Below are 18,043 nucleotides of genomic sequence, written 5' to 3'. Positions count from 1 at the left end.
GGGTGATAACAGACCTAAGATCCTGACAACAGAAACACTGAGGTAACAGGGACAACGAAATAAAGGAACAGCGAAATTGAGAAACCTGCTGCATTTCCTGTTGCGGCCACTACAGGAGACGACACTTCAGAAGACAGCACTTCAGGAGACGGCATGTCGCCAACCGTCTCCTTTAAGAGGGACCCAAATCTTGAAGTTTTGGCAAAGGCCTGAACATCAGCGCGGACTGATTTACTTCCACTCATTGTTACAACGGCCACCTGAAACCAGGATGAGTCTGACTTGCACAGCAGAGGGCTGCCTTGATCCCCCTGCAAATATAGAAACAGAGGATTCCTCATCAGTGAGCTCCTGATACTCCCAATGTGAAAACTTCTGCATTGGCGACAAGGCAAAACGATTTTAGAAACACTGCTGGATGGAAAATCTTTACCTGTTGAAGGTCCATGGTATAAGTGCAAATGTTCTCTGAATCAGAAAGATCCCCACAACTTGCCACCTGAGTTTCAAGATCTCGAAGGCCTGAGCCGGCTTTATCTGTGGCTGGAAAAATCACAATTACTCACATGAATAATTTAACTAGACTATGCCTTGTATATGATGAAGCAACTATTAAATATCTATAAGACCTACTTAAATTATCCTATTCGTATTAGCAGCAAACACAAAAGCTCTTACTGCCGTTCTCCCAGCCAGCCACCCAGCATCGACTTCCAACGGGGAAGGTTCTGGAAGCGCTAACATCCATACACACAGGCTGAATATGATCTTTGAAGCTCACTGGCTTAGTCAGCTGCAGCAGAGCAATATTAGAATCCGTCATGTTGCTCACTGTAATGTTCACAACGCCAAGAGACATCTCAAACTCTTCAGAGCCGTCCACAAGATGCTGGCCAAAAAACACACTCCACTCGCTGACATCTGGATTGGAGCTGTCAGGAGGAAAAAGGGCACCTATTCCATTATTTTACATCTAAATGTCTTTGATGAATAATTAATGCGGGAAAAATCTTTCGCACTTACGTAGAGAAGCACTGGGCAGAAGTGAGAACAAATCTTTCTGCGATTAGGGTTCCCCCACAAGTGTAAACCCCATTTTTGTGGAGACTAACCATCCAAGGCCAGGTCCCTCCAGGTACAACACCACTGTCACCTAGAGCACGACTGTTCATGGGAGCGTTACCACACACTGCTCCTATGAAAGAAACAAATAACAAGGGGAAGCAGACATAAACATATTAAGAAGAAATGGCTGAAAACAACATACTGAACCAATTAATCCCTGGACTGTTTGTTTTTCAACAATAAAGAAGCAAAATTACATATATGTATTATAAGTATTGTTTAAGTCAGGATACTTATATTCAGTACTTGATGCTGTGGATCCTGGATCTGTAGTTGTGTTTGGTCCCGCTGTACCAGTAGTAGTAGCAGAAATAACAGGAGGTGGCAGACCAGGACAGGTGTAGCTGCTGTCAGCATCCAGCCCACTGGAGGTGAACTGGACAAAGCCTGGCTTATCAGAGCTGATGTGGGAGTTGATCCAGGACTGGTAAATGGACACTCTGGAGTAGACTCCAGGCAGATTGGGCCGAGCACAGCCAAAACCAAAACTAACAATTCCAGACTGGACCCAGACGGAGCCCTGCTGGTTCACCATTGGACCTCCTGAGTCACCCTGAGGAGATGGAGAGGAGACGTCACAGGATTTCACAAAATTCTAAACACATTTACCAACAAGTGACAGATTCAATGAAGCAGCCTACCTGACAAGAGTCTTTGCCTCCTGCCAGAACCCCAGCACAGATCATGTTGTCTGTGACTGTACCGACTCCATTGAGACAGTCACACTGTCTGTTTCCCAGAACTGGCACCTCCACTTCTTGAAGGGTTTCAGGGAACGGCAATGACACTGAGAGACCAACAAAAGGAGAGACGATTCACACATCCATCTACTGTTTACAAGAAGTTTGAAAAAGACTATTTGTCAGCAACAAGCAGACTCACCTCCCTCCTTGACTGCGCCCCAGCCAGTGACCCAGCTATCAGTACCGTTGTTGAACACACTGTCACTGGCTGCCAGACACACAGGTCTGATGTAGTCTGTGAAATTGACTGGTGAGGAGAGTCTGAGCAGAGCAATGTCGTTGTTGTCGGTGACACTGTCATAGTTTGGATGCAAAATGATTCTGGCAACAGTTGTGGACACTTCGTTTGGGTTGTTGCCCTGCAGGTTCTGACGGCCCAGAGAAACCTGCCATCTAGACGTACTGTCACTAAAGAAAAAAATGACAGAAATGTGCTGGTTTCAGACTGAACATGGACTAAAAGTCAAACCAAAGACTGAAACACTGAACGTTTTATCCTCTATCATGTGAAAGTTACTCACCTGGAGAAGCAGTGAGCAGCAGACATCACCCACTCTTTGTTGATGAGGGAACCACCACAAACATGGCTGCCAGAGCTCTGCAGACTAACCTGCCAGGGCCAACTTCCATCTGGAGCGTCCTCACCTCCAACTATCTTGGTGTTCAGTGGAGTGATGCCACACACTGTAAGCAACAGCACATAGAAATAGGACCGTAAATTAGCAAAATAATCTCTAAATACTTACAAGAGATTTTAGACTAAGTGCCAGTGGAAACAGCAGTCATAATAAAGATGAATTATTAAGTATAGAAAAGAATATAACTAAAGACTTTGATAATTAGCTATTAGCCCCTATCAATAAGGTTTCTGACATTGGCAACTTCTCGTGGGAGCATCAGAAAAAAACACTGTTGCCGACAGCACACCACCACATATTAACAAGAAATGGCTGAAAACAACATATATACTGTACCAATTGTTCCCTGGACTGTTGTTTTTTTTCTAACAAACAAGACACAAAATGACATGTGTATTCAGAGTACTGTTGTACTCAGGATACTTACATTTAGCACTTGATGCTGTGGATCCTGGATCTGTAGTTGTGTTTGGTCCCGCTGTACCAGTAGTAGTAGCAGAAATAACAGGAGGTGGCAGACCAGGACAGGTGTAGCTGCTGTCAGCATCCAGCCCACTGGAGGTGAACTGGACAAAGCCTGGCTTATCAGAGCTGATGTGGGAGTTGATCCAGGACTGGTAAATGGACACTCTGGAGTAGACTCCAGGCAGATTGGGCCGAGCACAGCCAAAACCAAAACTAACAATTCCAGACTGGACCCAGACGGAGCCCTGCTGGTTCACCATTGGACCTCCTGAGTCACCCTGAGGAGATGGAGAGGAGACGTCAGAGGTTTTCAGAAAATCCTAAACACATTTGCCAACAAGTGACAGATTCAATGAAGCAGCCTACCTGACAAGAGTCTTTGCCTCCTGCCAGAACCCCAGCACAGATCATGTTGTCTGTGACTGTACCGACTCCATTGAGACAGTCACACTGTCTGTTTCCCAGAACTGGCACCTCCACTTCTTGAAGGGTTTCAGGGAACGGCAATGACACTGAGAGACCAACAAAAGGAGAGACGATTCACACATCCATCTACTGTTTACAAGAAGTTTGAAAAAGACTATTTGTCAGCAACAAGCAGACTCACCTCCCTCCTTGACTGCGCCCCAGCCAGTGACCCAGCTATCAGTACCGTTGTTGAACACACTGTCACTGGCTGCCAGACACACAGGTCTGATGTAGTCTGTGAAATTGACTGGTGAGGAGAGTCTGAGCAGAGCAATGTCGTTGTTGTCGGTGACACTGTCATAGTTTGGATGCAAAATGATTCTGGCAACAGTTGTGGACACTTCGTTTGGGTTGTTGCCCTGCAGGTTCTGACGGCCCAGAGAAACCTGCCATCTAGACGTACTGTCACTAAAGAAAAAAATGACAGAAATGTGCTGGTTTCAGACTGAACATGGACTAAAAGTCAAACCAAAGACTGAAACACTGAACGTTTTATCCTCTATCATGTGAAAGTTACTCACCTGGAGAAGCAGTGAGCAGCAGACATCACCCACTCTTTGTTGATGAGGGAACCACCACAAACATGGCTGCCAGAGCTCTGCAGACTAACCTGCCAGGGCCAACTTCCATCTGGAGCGTCCTCACCTCCAACTATCTTGGTGTTCAGTGGAGTGATGCCACACACTGTAAGCAACAGCACATAGAAATAGGACCGTAAATTAGCAAAATAATCTCTAAATACTTACAAGAGATTTTAGACTAAGTGCCAGTGGAAACAGCAGTCATAATAAAGATGAATTATTAAGTATAGAAAAGAATATAACTAAAGACTTTGATAATTAGCTATTAGCCCCTATCAATAAGGTTTCTGACATTGGCAACTTCTCGTGGGAGCATCAGAAAAAAACACTGTTGCCGACAGCACACCACCACATATTAACAAGAAATGGCTGAAAACAACATATATACTGTACCAATTGTTCCCTGGACTGTTGTTTTTTTTCTAACAAACAAGACACAAAATGACATGTGTATTCAGAGTACTGTTGTACTCAGGATACTTACATTTAGCACTTGATGCTGTGGATCCTGGATCTGTAGTTGTGTTTGGTCCCGCTGTACCAGTAGTAGTAGCAGAAATAACAGGAGGTGGCAGACCAGGACAGGTGTAGCTGCTGTCAGCATCCAGCCCACTGGAGGTGAACTGGACAAAGCCTGGCTTATCAGAGCTGATGTGGGAGTTGATCCAGGACTGGTAAATGGACACTCTGGAGTAGACTCCAGGCAGATTGGGCCGAGCACAGCCAAAACCAAAACTAACAATTCCAGACTGGACCCAGACGGAGCCCTGCTGGTTCACCATTGGACCTCCTGAGTCACCCTGAGGAGATGGAGAGGAGACGTCAGAGGTTTTCAGAAAATCCTAAACACATTTACCAACAAGTGACAGATTCAATGAAGCAGCCTACCTGACAAGAGTCTTTGCCTCCTGCCAGAACCCCAGCACAGATCATGTTGTCTGTGACTGTACCGACTCCATTGAGACAGTCACACTGTCTGTTTCCCAGAACTGGCACCTCCACTTCTTGAAGGGTTTCAGGGAACGGCAATGACACTGAGAGACCAACAAAAGGAGAGACGATTCACACATCCATCTACTGTTTACAAGAAGTTTGAAAAAGACTATTTGTCAGCAACAAGCAGACTCACCTCCCTCCTTGACTGCGCCCCAGCCAGTGACCCAGCTATCAGTACCGTTGTTGAACACACTGTCACTGGCTGCCAGACACACAGGTCTGATGTAGTCTGTGAAATTGACTGGTGAGGAGAGTCTGAGCAGAGCAATGTCGTTGTTGTCGGTGACACTGTCATAGTTTGGATGCAAAATGATTCTGGCAACAGTTGTGGACACTTCGTTTGGGTTGTTGCCCTGCAGGTTCTGACGGCCCAGAGAAACCTGCCATCTAGACGTACTGTCACTAAAGAAAAAAATGACAGAAATGTGCTGGTTTCAGACTGAACATGGACTAAAAGTCAAACCAAAGACTGAAACACTGAACGTTTTATCCTCTATCATGTGAAAGTTACTCACCTGGAGAAGCAGTGAGCAGCAGACATCACCCACTCTTTGTTGATGAGGGAACCACCACAAACATGGCTGCCAGAGCTCTGCAGACTAACCTGCCAGGGCCAACTTCCATCTGGAGCGTCCTCACCTCCAACTATCTTGGTGTTCAGTGGAGTGATGCCACACACTGTAAGCAACAGCACATAGAAATAGGACCGTAAATTAGCAAAATAATCTCTAAATACTTACAAGAGATTTTAGACTAAGTGCCAGTGGAAACAGCAGTCATAATAAAGATGAATTATTAAGTATAGAAAAGAATATAACTAAAGACTTTGATAATTAGCTATTAGCCCCTATCAATAAGGTTTCTGACATTGGCAACTTCTCGTGGGAGCATCAGAAAAAAACACTGTTGCCGACAGCACACCACCACATATTAACAAGAAATGGCTGAAAACAACATATATACTGTACCAATTGTTCCCTGGACTGTTGTTTTTTTTCTAACAAACAAGACACAAAATGACATGTGTATTCAGAGTACTGTTGTACTCAGGATACTTACATTTAGCACTTGATGCTGTGGATCCTGGATCTGTAGTTGTGTTTGGTCCCGCTGTACCAGTAGTAGTAGCAGAAATAACAGGAGGTGGCAGACCAGGACAGGTGTAGCTGCTGTCAGCATCCAGCCCACTGGAGGTGAACTGGACAAAGCCTGGCTTATCAGAGCTGATGTGGGAGTTGATCCAGGACTGGTAAATGGACACTCTGGAGTAGACTCCAGGCAGATTGGGCCGAGCACAGCCAAAACCAAAACTAACAATTCCAGACTGGACCCAGACGGAGCCCTGCTGGTTCACCATTGGACCTCCTGAGTCACCCTGAGGAGATGGAGAGGAGACGTCAGAGGTTTTCAGAAAATCCTAAACACATTTACCAACAAGTGACAGATTCAATGAAGCAGCCTACCTGACAAGAGTCTTTGCCTCCTGCCAGAACCCCAGCACAGATCATGTTGTCTGTGACTGTACCGACTCCATTGAGACAGTCACACTGTCTGTTTCCCAGAACTGGCACCTCCACTTCTTGAAGGGTTTCAGGGAACGGCAATGACACTGAGAGACCAACAAAAGGAGAGACGATTCACACATCCATCTACTGTTTACAAGAAGTTTGAAAAAGACTATTTGTCAGCAACAAGCAGACTCACCTCCCTCCTTGACTGCGCCCCAGCCAGTGACCCAGCTATCAGTACCGTTGTTGAACACACTGTCACTGGCTGCCAGACACACAGGTCTGATGTAGTCTGTGAAATTGACTGGTGAGGAGAGTCTGAGCAGAGCAATGTCGTTGTTGTCGGTGACACTGTCATAGTTTGGATGCAAAATGATTCTGGCAACAGTTGTGGACACTTCGTTTGGGTTGTTGCCCTGCAGGTTCTGACGGCCCAGAGAAACCTGCCATCTAGACGTACTGTCACTAAAGAAAAAAATGACAGAAATGTGCTGGTTTCAGACTGAACATGGACTAAAAGTCAAACCAAAGACTGAAACACTGAACGTTTTATCCTCTATCATGTGAAAGTTACTCACCTGGAGAAGCAGTGAGCAGCAGACATCACCCACTCTTTGTTGATGAGGGAACCACCACAAACATGGCTGCCAGAGCTCTGCAGACTAACCTGCCAGGGCCAACTTCCATCTGGAGCGTCCTCACCTCCAACTATCTTGGTGTTCAGTGGAGTGATGCCACACACTGTAAGCAACAGCACATAGAAATAGGACCGTAAATTAGCAAAATAATCTCTAAATACTTACAAGAGATTTTAGACTAAGTGCCAGTGGAAACAGCAGTCATAATAAAGATGAATTATTAAGTATAGAAAAGAATATAACTAAAGACTTTGATAATTAGCTATTAGCCCCTATCAATAAGGTTTCTGACATTGGCAACTTCTCGTGGGAGCATCAGAAAAAAACACTGTTGCCGACAGCACACCACCACATATTAACAAGAAATGGCTGAAAACAACATATATACTGTACCAATTGTTCCCTGGACTGTTGTTTTTTTTCTAACAAACAAGACACAAAATGACATGTGTATTCAGAGTACTGTTGTACTCAGGATACTTACATTTAGCACTTGATGCTGTGGATCCTGGATCTGTAGTTGTGTTTGGTCCCGCTGTACCAGTAGTAGTAGCAGAAATAACAGGAGGTGGCAGACCAGGACAGGTGTAGCTGCTGTCAGCATCCAGCCCACTGGAGGTGAACTGGACAAAGCCTGGCTTATCAGAGCTGATGTGGGAGTTGATCCAGGACTGGTAAATGGACACTCTGGAGTAGACTCCAGGCAGATTGGGCCGAGCACAGCCAAAACCAAAACTAACAATTCCAGACTGGACCCAGACGGAGCCCTGCTGGTTCACCATTGGACCTCCTGAGTCACCCTGAGGAGATGGAGAGGAGACGTCAGAGGTTTTCAGAAAATCCTAAACACATTTACCAACAAGTGACAGATTCAATGAAGCAGCCTACCTGACAAGAGTCTTTGCCTCCTGCCAGAACCCCAGCACAGATCATGTTGTCTGTGACTGTACCGACTCCATTGAGACAGTCACACTGTCTGTTTCCCAGAACTGGCACCTCCACTTCTTGAAGGGTTTCAGGGAACGGCAATGACACTGAGAGACCAACAAAAGGAGAGACGATTCACACATCCATCTACTGTTTACAAGAAGTTTGAAAAAGACTATTTGTCAGCAACAAGCAGACTCACCTCCCTCCTTGACTGCGCCCCAGCCAGTGACCCAGCTATCAGTACCGTTGTTGAACACACTGTCACTGGCTGCCAGACACACAGGTCTGATGTAGTCTGTGAAATTGACTGGTGAGGAGAGTCTGAGCAGAGCAATGTCGTTGTTGTCGGTGACACTGTCATAGTTTGGATGCAAAATGATTCTGGCAACAGTTGTGGACACTTCGTTTGGGTTGTTGCCCTGCAGGTTCTGACGGCCCAGAGAAACCTGCCATCTAGACGTACTGTCACTAAAGAAAAAAATGACAGAAATGTGCTGGTTTCAGACTGAACATGGACTAAAAGTCAAACCAAAGACTGAAACACTGAACGTTTTATCCTCTATCATGTGAAAGTTACTCACCTGGAGAAGCAGTGAGCAGCAGACATCACCCACTCTTTGTTGATGAGGGAACCACCACAAACATGGCTGCCAGAGCTCTGCAGACTAACCTGCCAGGGCCAACTTCCATCTGGAGCGTCCTCACCTCCAACTATCTTGGTGTTCAGTGGAGTGATGCCACACACTGTAAGCAACAGCACATAGAAATAGGACCGTAAATTAGCAAAATAATCTCTAAATACTTACAAGAGATTTTAGACTAAGTGCCAGTGGAAACAGCAGTCATAATAAAGATGAATTATTAAGTATAGAAAAGAATATAACTAAAGACTTTGATAATTAGCTATTAGCCCCTATCAATAAGGTTTCTGACATTGGCAACTTCTCGTGGGAGCATCAGAAAAAAACACTGTTGCCGACAGCACACCACCACATATTAACAAGAAATGGCTGAAAACAACATATATACTGTACCAATTGTTCCCTGGACTGTTGTTTTTTTTCTAACAAACAAGACACAAAATGACATGTGTATTCAGAGTACTGTTGTACTCAGGATACTTACATTTAGCACTTGATGCTGTGGATCCTGGATCTGTAGTTGTGTTTGGTCCCGCTGTACCAGTAGTAGTAGCAGAAATAACAGGAGGTGGCAGACCAGGACAGGTGTAGCTGCTGTCAGCATCCAGCCCACTGGAGGTGAACTGGACAAAGCCTGGCTTATCAGAGCTGATGTGGGAGTTGATCCAGGACTGGTAAATGGACACTCTGGAGTAGACTCCAGGCAGATTGGGCCGAGCACAGCCAAAACCAAAACTAACAATTCCAGACTGGACCCAGACGGAGCCCTGCTGGTTCACCATTGGACCTCCTGAGTCAACCTGAGGAGATGGAGAGGAGACGTCAGAGGTTTTCAGAAAATCCTAAACACATTTACCAACAAGTGACAGATTCAATGAAGCAGCCTACCTGACAAGAGTCTTTGCCTCCTGCCAGAACCCCAGCACAGATCATGTTGTCTGTGACTGTACCGACTCCATTGAGACAGTCACACTGTCTGTTTCCCAGAACTGGCACCTCCACTTCTTGAAGGGTTTCAGGGAACGGCAATGACACTGAGAGACCAACAAAAGGAGAGACGATTCACACATCCATCTACTGTTTACAAGAAGTTTGAAAAAGACTATTTGTCAGCAACAAGCAGACTCACCTCCCTCCTTGACTGCGCCCCAGCCAGTGACCCAGCTATCAGTACCGTTGTTGAACACACTGTCACTGGCTGCCAGACACACAGGTCTGATGTAGTCTGTGAAATTGACTGGTGAGGAGAGTCTGAGCAGAGCAATGTCGTTGTTGTCGGTGACACTGTCATAGTTTGGATGCAAAATGATTCTGGCAACAGTTGTGGACACTTCGTTTGGGTTGTTGCCCTGCAGGTTCTGACGGCCCAGAGAAACCTGCCATCTAGACGTACTGTCACTGAAGTAAAAATGACAGAAATGTGCTGGTTTCAGACAGAACATGGACTAAAAGTCAAACCAAAGACTGAAACACTGAACGTTTTATCCTCTATCATGTGAGAGTTACTCACCTGGAGAAGCAGTTAGCAGCAGACATCACCCACTCTTTGTTGATGAGGGAACCACCACAAACATGGCTGCCAGAGCTCTGCAGACTAACCTGCCAGGGCCAACTTCCATCTGGAGCGTCCTCACCTCCAACTATCTTGGTGCTGAGTGGAGCTTTGCCACATACTAGAAAATAGATGAGTAGAGACATCAGACGCTAAGTCAGTCAATACACTTCAAGTCAGGGCTTCCCTGGTTATCACTGGGATACAATGTACTTTTAAAGTTAATAAATCAATTTCAGCTGAACTGGAAAACTCTACTTCTGAAATGTAGATACAATATTTATTCTAGACATTAAATGGATCTTAAATGTGTATAACTCACCATCAAGCTGAGCATGTGATTCTGGGAAGGAGACATCACAACTGGGTTAGTTATATCAATATGAAAAGTCTGGGGTATGTCAATGCAAACGCACTAAAATAATAGAAACAGATTATTTTTTGTTCCCCTTGTTGCACAAAAACAATCACTTTCTCTGTCTCTGTTATAAAGACATTATTTGCAAGGCTTTGTTAAATCATTTACTAATTTGATCATTCATACATTATTCTTAAGAATACATTTTCGGTCAACAGGTTATGAAATCCCATTGGCTGTTCTTAAGCAAAGGGCTGGTCAGCTGTATAAAAGTTAGTAAAGTCAGATTGAGGAAGGGGGGCAGGTTTCTCACAGACCGATAAGCCAACAGCAACAGTGGGCCACATCAGACTCAATCCCACGACTTCACATCCACACATCATTAAAATTTGAATATATTATATTTCTATTATATTGTTTCATCATTACGTTCATCTAGTTATTCATGAGTTCAAATACAAACCATACATTTTCCCTTTGAAATCATAATTCACATATGTGTCTCAGCGGTTAAGCGGCATGTTCTTTGAGATAATATTAACAAGTCAAGATCTGAAAGCCTTAAAAATCAGATTAATATCCAGGTAGATGTTTTAATGTTCATTGCTAAGTAGGCCTACTCTTGCTTCATTTTTGTGAAAAAGACTACAGTGATCCAGTAATGTAATTACATGCATACACAGCTTAGAGGCCACTGTCCTAAATGTAAATCCTTTCTCTGTGAGAATTAAAGTTGTAATGAGGATAGTTTATTAAACAAATGGACAACTAGATTAAATCAAAGTGTAGAGGAAAATATCGGAATTTCATTTTTCCCCTTTTTTTGACGAGATATCAAAGCTTGATTAGGAGTGATAGTATTAATGTCAGATATTTGCCCCTTTGACAGTCTAAAGGGAGCTTATTAGAGCTCTATTGTTGCATAGATGTTGGAGGATGACCTTTACTTCTTCTGTGTCCCCATCAAGGAAGTGGACAAACCTGTCACTTATGAGACTTTCGCAAACTGCAGTTGAGAAACAGCCAGCAGTGGAACATGTTTAATGTGACACGGTAAACATTGTATTGTAGAGACAAAACACCTCCTTATTATGTCACTGAAAAAATGATATGCAGACGGGGGGGGGGGGGGGGGGGGGGGGGGGCCCTCTCTGCAGCGAGGAGGCCGAGTCTGCGCCAGCCAGCCCCGAGGCCGCGCCACCGAGAGCCAGCGGCTACTCGAGGGCCGAGTGATCCCCACCACGGGAAACGTACCCTACCGAACGAAGCTTCTACAAGTAAGAGTTACTGGTATCTGGGCCTAGCTTAGCTTAGCATAGCATTAGCTTAATTTAGCCTATTCGTTATGTCGTTGTTATTCCTGTATCTTGTTACGTTAAGTTACGGTCGTGTTATAACGTGTTATTGCGCAAGCATCGCGGACCACGGAGTCCCGTTATATTGTGTATTTCCTGCTATAACTGTTTGCATTAGATCCGTCGCTGCTAGTGGATGTGGAGTTTTCCTATTTTAATTTAGTTTTAATTTTGATTTTAATCTTAATTTTAATTAAATTTTCAATTTTAATTTCCTTTCTGAAATTTGTTACTTCTCTTCCTTTCCAGGTTAGATCATTCGTTACATTTCCTAAACTAACAGTCAGCTGTGTTTAGTAGATTTGATCGTTTATTTGTAAAACCAACACTTTGTTTTGTTTTTCTTAATCCCTCAAAGAAAAGTTACACACAGCTGTCACAGGCCAGAAGTGCTGAAACCACATTAGCATTTTCTACCTTTGAGTTGAAAAGCAGTAGTTAATACCTCAGAGCAACAGTAGAAATTGTAAGTCATAGAACTAGGCATTTCACTGTGCACCTCAGAGCAGTGATTGACGTCCAACAGTAGAAATTGTAAGTCACAGAACTAGGCATTTCACTGTGCGCCTGCATTAACCGTAAACACTAACCGTTTTTCTTACTAACAGTAGGGAATTCTAACCACTGTTGCCATTTACAAAGAAGTAAAATGGGCAGTCAAAAACCGTACAGGTTAGGAGCAGAAGCTCACCAGGAGCCAGACAACCCTGCACCACAAGATGCAGCTGCTGGTCTCCTCAAACTCGCCCTCTCTGATGACAGGAGAAGGGGGGAGTACTCCCAGGTCCTGAGTGACCTAAGTGGGTCCGAGCCCACTTCCACAGGCGAGCGAGACATTCCGCATATGTCAAGTGTACGCCTAGAACGAACGCCCTCTCCCACGCGGGGAGAGGTAGATCACCCTCCCCTTGATTTTAATAATTATGGCGATTCAGACGGTTTAGGCCCTCTCCGCGCGCAGGGCCTGCGCACCTATCACATAGAGTCCCGCACGAAGGACGTAGAGCGCTTCGATCCAAATATTCGCTACTCGAGTATTGATGACTGTCTCAGGGTCCAAATCAGGTAATGCCACCGCACTCGTCAGAAAACCCGACACCGACTCGCAGCCCACCTGACTAAGCCAAGTGACCTCCCCCTCTGCTGCTCAAGTCTACTTAGTAGGGTGGGGAAGAGAACTCGGCACACTCCCTGAAACGACCACTCCCAATTGCGCGCCCCCCCCCCCCCTGTTCTTTAACCTTCTTGGGCGACCTTGTTCACAAAGACAATGCCCGTTGTGTATATATATATTTCAGTCGTACTGGGGGGCCATAACACACTTGCTCTACTCGATTCCAGGTCAGAAACGAACCTAATGTGTCCCCCCCACCTTTCGCATACACCTCTAGGGTACCACAACCTTAGAGGCCCTTCCAGCACCCTAGTTCGGAAAATCCTTTGTCAGCTAAGCCTTGTTTATCCTGCTCTGTCAGCGTGATCCACCTCCAGTTTGTTCAACGAAGCCACCGCCTTCTTTCAGCCGAGTCATCGCCCGGGCGTGTCAAGTCGCCAGTGCCGCAGGGGACAGAAGATGCCTAGTGCACGAGGTTTTTCTTCCAGCTCCTGCCCCGCTTTAGGGAACTGAACTTGATTTGCACGGGGGACCTGTCTCCATCTCTAATTAGGGGGGAGGGGCGGGGGAAATGTCATCATTACCCGCCATGACACACTACAGAATGAAGCCGTTCTCGACGCTTCCCTGAGTGCTGGCGGTGACGTGGTGGTATGCACCCTCGCCACTTGAACAGCTCGAGGGGTGAGGGCTCTGACAACAGAAACTTAGAGAGATGCACTTCGCAGGGAGTGCAACTCGCCAATCTAGCCAGTGTTGAAACCAACCAGAAAATCCGGCTTATCATTGACTACTAACGTTTAACTGCATGCTTCAACTCGCCCTGTAGGCATGCACTAACCGCTAACAAATCCAACTTCAACCAGAACATTTACCAGACCTGAAAAACTTTCATTGTGACTGTAAACTTACGCTCCACTCTCATAACCCTTTGCATGCTTTAGAGACTCTACCAGAAGTGACCAAAGAAGACATAACCTACGCCGTAGCAGTCAGATTTAATGCAGGACCTCATCAGAGAACAGCTCATCTGTCAACAGCTTGAGCCGCTCTAAACCCCAGCCTAGCTGGTCACCCTAGACCGTGTTAACAAAATCCGTAAATCTGCTACCACTACTGTTATGCAACCCTCACAGGTACCTCTGGCCTATAGTCTTGGCAGCGCAATTCCAATAGCGATAGATCCTAAAACTTAGACATAGAACTCGCTCTAAATCTACCGATCAGAGTGATAAACGCACATATTATGTACAAATACATCCAGAAGCTACAGACCAGACTGGATTCCCTCCTATTCGTAACACCACGTTTTAACCAAACTGCGACGGCTCCGCCGACGGACTCCAGTCCCGTCTAGGAGTAGAACCAGTAACCACTGTTTCCCCCCCTCACCTGCTTCTATTCTTTCTACTCTTCTCTCTTTTGTGTTTTGTTTTGTTTTATTTGGGTTGTTACTTTCTTTGACACTATACCGCAATGCTAGGATTATCACAAAATCATGATTAGCGATTGAATTATTTGGGAATAATGTTTTTGCTCACCTATGATTTGAATTGTGTATGATAGTAGATGTAGGTAGAGGTAGTTAAAGTCATCTGCCCAGATGCCACCTTAGCCATCAGCCCAGATACCAATGAACTCTGAACCCTATGAACTCTGAACTCCATGAACTCTGAACTCTATGAACACTGAACACTGACTGTTTTAACCACTGCTTTTGGTTCCCGGAATACTTGGACTGTCTAACCTCTTCAGGTTCTCAGGAATACCTGGACAGTGTTTCCCACCACATGGATGCACGTGCCAGCCCTTGGTTTGCTCTAAAGACCGTGGCCATCACCCCGCTCTTCAGACCAAAGGGGGGATGTTGGGATCTGACCCTGCTGTCCTGGCTGGCTGAGACCTTCACACGTGTTTTTCAAATAAAGGAGCAGCCATGTTCCTTCCTTTCACCAAAACGCCTGATCTGGGATCTGCAAGAAACCTCATGCCGGATGACCACACCCCCCAGCTCCAGCAGAAACCTGATGCTGGTCCCTCATTGGCCAAGAAAGGGCCCCCCACTGGTTGTGCCACCTGGTTTATAAGCCTGAGCACAGCTAGAATTCTTTCTCTTCCGTCCAGACACCGCTGGTGTAAGGAGATCCACAAGGCTCTCTTCACCCCGGACACGCGCTGGTGTCAGGAGGTCCACAAGGCCTCTTCACTCCGGACTCGTCCAGGGGACAAGAAGATCCACGAGGAACCGCAGTCTCATCAAATCCTATCAGGTCACATGCAACATTCGCTGGTCGAACAGACTGTGTTTTATTTTGAGTTTTGGATCCTGTAGTGCGAGAACGGATAACTTCTATGCCCCGTTCTCCCACCCTTTTTGTGTACAAGTTAGTAAAGTCAGATTGAGGAAGGGGGGCAGGTTTCTCACAGACCGATAAGCCAACAGCAACAGTGGGCCACATCAGACTCAATCCCACGACTTCACATCCACACATCATTAAAATTTGAATATATTATATTTCTATTATATTGTTTCATCATTACGTTCATCTAGTTATTCATGAGTTCAAATACAAACCATACATTTTCCCTTTGAAATCATAATTCACATATGTGTCTCAGCGGTTAAGCGGCATGTTCTTTGAGATAATATTAACAAGTCAAGATCTGAAAGCCTTAAAAATCAGATTAATATCCAGGTAGATGTTTTAATGTTCATTGCTAAGTAGGCCTACTCTTGTATATCAAATTATTTGTGCAGCACCTGCACCTCAACAAAGATGTTATTCTGATCTTAGTGTGACTTACCTGCAGATAGAAAGCTTGCCACCGTCAGTACACAGATCCACTTCTTCATAGCCATTTTGTGACTACTGCCAGGTTCTTGTTTGTCACTCTTTATATGCCTTTGTTTGACTTGTCACCTGCCGTGAGGTATGCCCCTCCCACGAGGCACCCTCCATAACATCTAATAAGTTGAACAGTTTCCTAGTTCCTTTTGCTTCATTTTTGTGAAAAAGACTACAGTGATCCAGTAATGTAATTACATGCATACACAGCTTAGAGGCCACTGTCCTAAATGTAAATCCTTTCTCTGTGAGAATTAAAGTTGTAATGAGGATAGTTTATTAAACAAATGGACAACTAGATTAAATCAAAGTGTAGAGGAAAATATCGGAATTTCATTTTTCCCCTTTTTTTGACGAGATATCAAAGCTTGATTAGGAGTGATAGTATTAATGTCAGATATTTGCCCCTTTGACAGTCTAAAGGGAGCTTATTAGAGCTCTATTGTTGCATAGATGTTGGAGGATGACCTTTACTTCTTCTGTGTCCCCATCAAGGAAGTGGACAAACCTGTCACTTATGAGACTTTCGCAAACTGCAGTTGAGAAACAGCCAGCAGTGGAACATGTTTAATGTGACACGGTAAACATTGTATTGTAGAGACAAAACACCTCCTTATTATGTCACTGAAAAAATGATATGCAGACGGGGGGGGGGCCCTCTCTGCAGCGAGGAGGCCGAGTCTGCGCCAGCCAGCCCCGAGGCCGCGCCACCGAGAGCCAGCGGCTACTCGAGGGCCGAGTGATCCCCACCACGGGAAACGTACCCTACCGAACGAAGCTTCTACAAGTAAGAGTTACTGGTATCTGGGCCTAGCTTAGCTTAGCATAGCATTAGCTTAATTTAGCCTATTCGTTATGTCGTTGTTATTCCTGTATCTTGTTACGTTAAGTTACGGTCGTGTTATAACGTGTTATTGCGCAAGCATCGCGGACCACGGAGTCCCGTTATATTGTGTATTTCCTGCTATAACTGTTTGCATTAGATCCGTCGCTGCTAGTGGATGTGGAGTTTTCCTATTTTAATTTAGTTTTAATTTTGATTTTAATCTTAATTTTAATTAAATTTTCAATTTTAATTTCCTTTCTGAAATTTGTTACTTCTCTTCCTTTCCAGGTTAGATCATTCGTTACATTTCCTAAACTAACAGTCAGCTGTGTTTAGTAGATTTGATCGTTTATTTGTAAAACCAACACTTTGTTTTGTTTTTCTTAATCCCTCAAAGAAAAGTTACACACAGCTGTCACAGGCCAGAAGTGCTGAAACCACATTAGCATTTTCTACCTTTGAGTTGAAAAGCAGTAGTTAATACCTCAGAGCAACAGTAGAAATTGTAAGTCATAGAACTAGGCATTTCACTGTGCACCTCAGAGCAGTGATTGACGTCCAACAGTAGAAATTGTAAGTCACAGAACTAGGCATTTCACTGTGCGCCTGCATTAACCGTAAACACTAACCGTTTTTCTTACTAACAGTAGGGAATTCTAACCACTGTTGCCATTTACAAAGAAGTAAAATGGGCAGTCAAAAACCGTACAGGTTAGGAGCAGAAGCTCACCAGGAGCCAGACAACCCTGCACCACAAGATGCAGCTGCTGGTCTCCTCAAACTCGCCCTCTCTGATGACAGGAGAAGGGGGGAGTACTCCCAGGTCCTGAGTGACCTAAGTGGGTCCGAGCCCACTTCCACAGGCGAGCGAGACATTCCGCATATGTCAAGTGTACGCCTAGAACGAATGCCCTCTCCCACGCGGGGAGAGGTAGATCACCCTCCCCTTGATTTTAATAATTATGGCGATTCAGACGGTTTAGGCCCTCTCCGCGCGCAGGGCCTGCGCACCTATCACATAGAGTCCCGCACGAAGGACGTAGAGCGCTTCGATCCAAATATTCGCTACTCGAGTATTGATGACTGTCTCAGGGTCCAAATCAGGTAATGCCACCGCACTCGTCAGAAAACCCGACACCGACTCGCAGCCCACCTGACTAAGCCAAGTGACCTCCCCCTCTGCTGCTCAAGTCTACTTAGTAGGGTGGGGAAGAGAACTCGGCACACTCCCTGAAACGACCACTCCCAATTGCGCGCCC

The 18,043-nt window shown here is 45.2% G+C and overlaps 3 protein-coding genes across 3 annotated transcripts; all 3 read right to left on the bottom strand.

Annotated features, from left to right (window-relative positions):
* Positions 1 to 14: 14 nt before the first annotated feature.
* LOC142951281 (transmembrane protease serine 9-like) lies at positions 15 to 2,550 on the bottom strand. The gene is made up of 8 exons (XM_076092778.1): positions 2,390 to 2,550; positions 2,008 to 2,276; positions 1,767 to 1,912; positions 1,372 to 1,678; positions 1,024 to 1,195; positions 667 to 932; positions 434 to 543; positions 15 to 311 (listed from the first exon to the last, which is right to left on the bottom strand). Exons 1-8 carry the CDS (start codon positions 2,413 to 2,415, stop codon positions 15 to 17), a joined length of 1,593 nt encoding a protein of 530 aa, XP_075948893.1. The 5' UTR covers positions 2,416 to 2,550.
* Positions 2,551 to 2,714: 164 nt separating this feature from the next.
* LOC142951280 (transmembrane protease serine 9-like) lies at positions 2,715 to 5,692 on the bottom strand. Its single transcript, XM_076092777.1, has 9 exons — positions 5,532 to 5,692; positions 5,150 to 5,418; positions 4,909 to 5,054; positions 4,505 to 4,820; positions 3,961 to 4,123; positions 3,579 to 3,847; positions 3,338 to 3,483; positions 2,991 to 3,249; positions 2,715 to 2,749 (listed from the first exon to the last, which is right to left on the bottom strand). The coding sequence occupies exons 1-9, from the start codon at positions 5,555 to 5,557 to the stop codon at positions 2,715 to 2,717; spliced, it is 1,629 nt and encodes a 542-aa protein (XP_075948892.1). The 5' UTR covers positions 5,558 to 5,692.
* Positions 5,693 to 5,856: 164 nt separating this feature from the next.
* LOC142951279 (transmembrane protease serine 9-like) lies at positions 5,857 to 16,011 on the bottom strand. Its single transcript, XM_076092776.1, has 15 exons — positions 15,918 to 16,011; positions 10,608 to 10,628; positions 10,244 to 10,406; positions 9,863 to 10,131; positions 9,622 to 9,767; positions 9,218 to 9,533; positions 8,674 to 8,836; positions 8,292 to 8,560; positions 8,051 to 8,196; positions 7,647 to 7,962; positions 7,103 to 7,265; positions 6,721 to 6,989; positions 6,480 to 6,625; positions 6,133 to 6,391; positions 5,857 to 5,891 (listed from the first exon to the last, which is right to left on the bottom strand). The coding sequence occupies exons 1-15, from the start codon at positions 15,970 to 15,972 to the stop codon at positions 5,857 to 5,859; spliced, it is 2,736 nt and encodes a 911-aa protein (XP_075948891.1). The 5' UTR covers positions 15,973 to 16,011.
* Between the last annotated feature and the right edge of the window lie 2,032 nt (positions 16,012 to 18,043).

This window comes from Anarhichas minor, unplaced genomic scaffold (assembly GCF_050575085.1).
Source record: "Anarhichas minor isolate MPS153535 unplaced genomic scaffold, ASM5057508v1 ptg000017l, whole genome shotgun sequence".
NCBI classification, from domain to species: Eukaryota; Metazoa; Chordata; class Actinopteri; order Perciformes; family Anarhichadidae; genus Anarhichas; species Anarhichas minor.
This window is presented reverse-complemented; position numbering and strand designations above follow the sequence as displayed.